Source organism: Monomorium pharaonis, chromosome 5 (genome assembly GCF_013373865.1).
Source record: "Monomorium pharaonis isolate MP-MQ-018 chromosome 5, ASM1337386v2, whole genome shotgun sequence".
NCBI lineage: Eukaryota > Metazoa > Arthropoda > Insecta > Hymenoptera > Formicidae > Monomorium > Monomorium pharaonis.
The window spans coordinates 13,383,026-13,386,736 of NC_050471.1; the positions used below are offsets into that span (position 1 = coordinate 13,383,026).

Sequence of the window (3,711 nt, forward strand, 5' to 3'; positions counted from 1 at the left end):
CATCGCTGGCAGATTGGCTATCGGTCGAGTGTCAGATGGGGACGTCGGTTTGCTGATTTTAGAAAGCGGACGAATAAGAGCGCGCTTCCAAGCAGTTGGAAAAGAAGAGAATTTCAATGATTTGTTGAAAAGCTCAGTAAGCCAGGACGAGATACACGGCCAAGCAATGCGTAGTATAAAAGGAGGAATGCCGTCAACACCAGAAGCATAAAAGTGAAGGGGGCTGGCAACAATGAGCTTGTAAATCATACTAGAAGTGATAGGAGAAAACGAAAACTCTGGGCGTGTAGGTGGACAGGTAAAGGATAAAATGGCTGAGCTGAAGTCAGAATGACTCAATGGCAGATCGAAAGAGACAGAGACATAGTACGAATTTAACTGGGATAAGGTAAAGAAATGAAGAGGGGAAACCAAAGTGGACTTTACACGACCGAGACGGGCAAGCTCTCTCCACAACTTAGCCGGATCATCAATATTATCGAGAGAGTCAGCAAGGAATTCACTCTTTGCACGTTTAATATCGGAGTTTAGCTGATTTTTAAAATGTCTGTATCTCAAGTAACCAAGCAGACTGCCTGAACTCTTAGCTTGCTTATACATACTGTTGCGAGCGCGAAGACGACACTTCAAGTCATCAGTCAGCCATCGCGCCGGTGGCCTCCTGAACACGAAAGCGCGGGCGGGTGCACATACGTCGAGCGCATTACAAAGTACATTAGATAGCATTGCACATGATTCGTTAACAATAGCATTGTCAGACAAAATATTAAGAGTAGCAGAAACATTCTCAGCGTTGGCACTGAGGAGCTCCAGGAACTCTAAATTAACAATGCGTCTATAACAGCGCCGCAGAATACAGCGCTCAGTGCTGATAAAAGTCCTGATAGAGAACGAGAGAGAAAGAAGATCATGGCCCGCAATAAAGAGACAAGATGATTTAGAAAAGGATAATATTTTATCTCGGTCATTGACAATCAAGACATCAAGCCAAGAGTCGGAAGTAGCCGTGTGAAAAGTGGCATCAGAGTGAACAATATAAAGAGACAGGCTATACATAAGATCACGTAGATAAGATGCTTCCACTTGGTTAGTCAATAGATTACAATTCAGGTCGCCACCAATAATTATATTTTTATACAAATGAGAGAAGCTGGTAAGCGATGCAACAAAGTCATGAAGGAAGCAGCCTTTAGGTCTCCTGTAAATAGATGCGAACAAGACAGAATCATTATGCGGTAAGCGGATGTCGATAATTAAATACTCAGGATCATTTACATGACCACCGTCAGACATGGCAACAATGGAAGCTCCAAGCGATTTATGGACATAGCAAGCAACACCGCCACCCATCCGGCCAATACAATCGTTGCGTATTAGGAAGTAACCATCAATGGCAACAAGATCATCGGAAATGCTTGCGTTAAGCCAAGTTTCAGAAACTGAGATAAGATGATATGAGTTACCACTGAAATGTAATCGAATAAAATCGATATGGCCGCGAAGGGAATTTGCGTTAAATTGAGCGATGCGTAACTGATGCTTGGGATCCATGCCGCCACACAAGACAGGTGCCAAAGAGCGAACGGGATGCGCACGTCAAATGAGCCTATCCAAATCAGTTTCAGATTCGATGTGAACGATCGGCTCACCGTCGGAACGCCTAACGCGAATATGGCCGTCCCTAACCCAAACATACTTGTAAGATTTTTCTTTGGCAATACTTTTAGTAATCTTAAGCAACTCATAGGTATTCTTAGGGAGAAGCTCATTCACGTAAACACCACGATCGGAGTCATTGCCGCAAATTTCCCTCTGAAGAAGCGCACGTCTTACACGCTTCTTGGTTATGACAGTATCACGAGCCGCACGCGAGGTCAAAGTAACAATAATTGAGTCGGTTACGGAAACAGGCAACGGTCGATCGCTAGCTATCGCGGATTGAGTCTTGCGAATGATTCTTGCGTCTAAGATATGGCACGACAGTTCAGGAATTTCAAGGGCCGTAAACATGTTGCGAGCGCAGGCCATTGGAGTGATGGGCATTGTAGCTGGGACACCAGAAAGAATGAGCGAATTATCAGATTGATCAGATACAGGTCTATGCTCAGACTTCAGGTTGCGTACTTCATTTGCAAGAGCAGTACATTGATGCTCCAACGCAGCAATCCGCTGACTATTACGCTCTACATTACTCGCTATGCTATTAAGCAGATTTAATTTATCGTTTAATTCGCAATTAGTGCGTCGCTGCTCACCCGCAAAAACAGTGAACCTAGCCTCTGACTCCCTTAGCTGATCGCTCAATTTAAGCAATAGCTCCCCGATGGAAGCATTAGACACAGGAGTCTCCGCTACCGCCTGCGACCGCGGTAGCGATCGAGAGTCGTCACTCGCGGACGCAGACATACCGGCAGAATTGAAAATGAAAGATGTATTGTTGTCAGCCACAGGAGTAAGAGGAAGGCTTAGAGATGAAGAGAGCGACTTGCAACACGCATCGGCATACTTAGTAACAGAGTATGATTTAATACAACCAGGATGGAACGTTCGCTTACATGCACACTCAACTAGCGCGGTCGCAATCGCCTTCTTACATTTGGCGCACACGGGTGACATAAGTTAGATTCAATAAGCACTGAATATGACCCGAAAACACTATGTACTAGACGACGTGATAGAAAGCAGTCACAGTGTGTAAAACTAAACCTAAATCCACACAGATAGGCGAAGAAACAATGAGAAATAGGCAGATATAAAGCGCACGGTATATTTACAAAAATAGATAAGCCACTCAGTAATTTCACAGCTAACACTTGGAATGATAAGCGTGTCAATCACAAGTAGAAAACAGATACTGTCAGTCACGGTTAACACTGCGCTGTCATTAATTTAACGATTAAAATTTAAACTGAACACCCAGTAGACACATAGATCACGCAGAGAACACGCCGCGGAGGCAAGGCAGAGACCCGGCAGCACGATGAGGCACAGAGAGAGGCAGCAGGCGGAGGTGGCGCGTGCGCAAAAGAGAGATAGCCAATGAAGATGACAGGACAGAAGACGTACTCCAAAGTATAACGGTGCGTCCGAATCAGAAATTTTAATGTAGTGTGTGTAATAAAGATGAGTGGACACTCACCATAAGAGGAAAGTGTCAAGAAAGTGAGCCCTTGACCGTGTAACTGCAAAAAGAAAGCCCCGAAGAGCAAGAACCAGCAGTAAAAGCGCAAAATTACAGAGCGAAGAAAAGTGCGTCCACACGCTGTACTCACCGCAGAGAGAGAGAGAGAGAGAGAGAGAGAGGAGAGAGCAGAGAGAGACAGAGAGAGAGTAGAGAGAGAGAGAGGAGAGAGGAGAGAGAGAGAGAGAGAGAGAGAGAGAGAGAGAGAGAGAGAGAGAGAGAGAGTAGATAAGAAGCGAGAGAGAGAGAGCTATAGATCTAGAGAGGATCTCGCCTCGATCTTCTCTCTCTATATCGCTTATCGCTAATCCTCGCTCTCGATCTCTCTATCTCAGATACTAGCTCGCTCTCTCTTATCTCGCTGCTCTAGCTTCTCTCTCTCCGCTCCTTCTCTCTCTCTCTCTCTCTCTCTCGCTCTCCTTCTCTCGCTCTACTCTCTCTCTCTCTCCTCTCGCTCTCTCTCTCTCTCGCCTCTCTGCTAGCTCTCTCTCATCTCTCTCTCTATCTCTCTCTCTCTCTCTCTCTCCTCT

General features: G+C 45.4%; 1 protein-coding gene across 1 annotated transcript; it reads right to left on the minus strand.

Moving 5' to 3' along the window:
- Window positions 1–1,596: 1,596 nt before the first annotated feature.
- On the minus strand, window positions 1,597–2,406 carry LOC118645742. Its single transcript, XM_036287448.1, has one exon. It carries the CDS (start codon window positions 2,404–2,406, stop codon window positions 1,597–1,599), a length of 810 nt encoding a protein of 269 aa, XP_036143341.1.
- Window positions 2,407–3,711: the final 1,305 nt, after the last annotated feature.

What these genes read in the sequence shown, in the direction of transcription:
- LOC118645742 (XM_036287448.1), bottom strand. Translation starts at nt 2,406, where the DNA reads ATGTCTGCGTCCGCGAGTGACGACTCTCGATCGCTACCGCGGTCGCAG.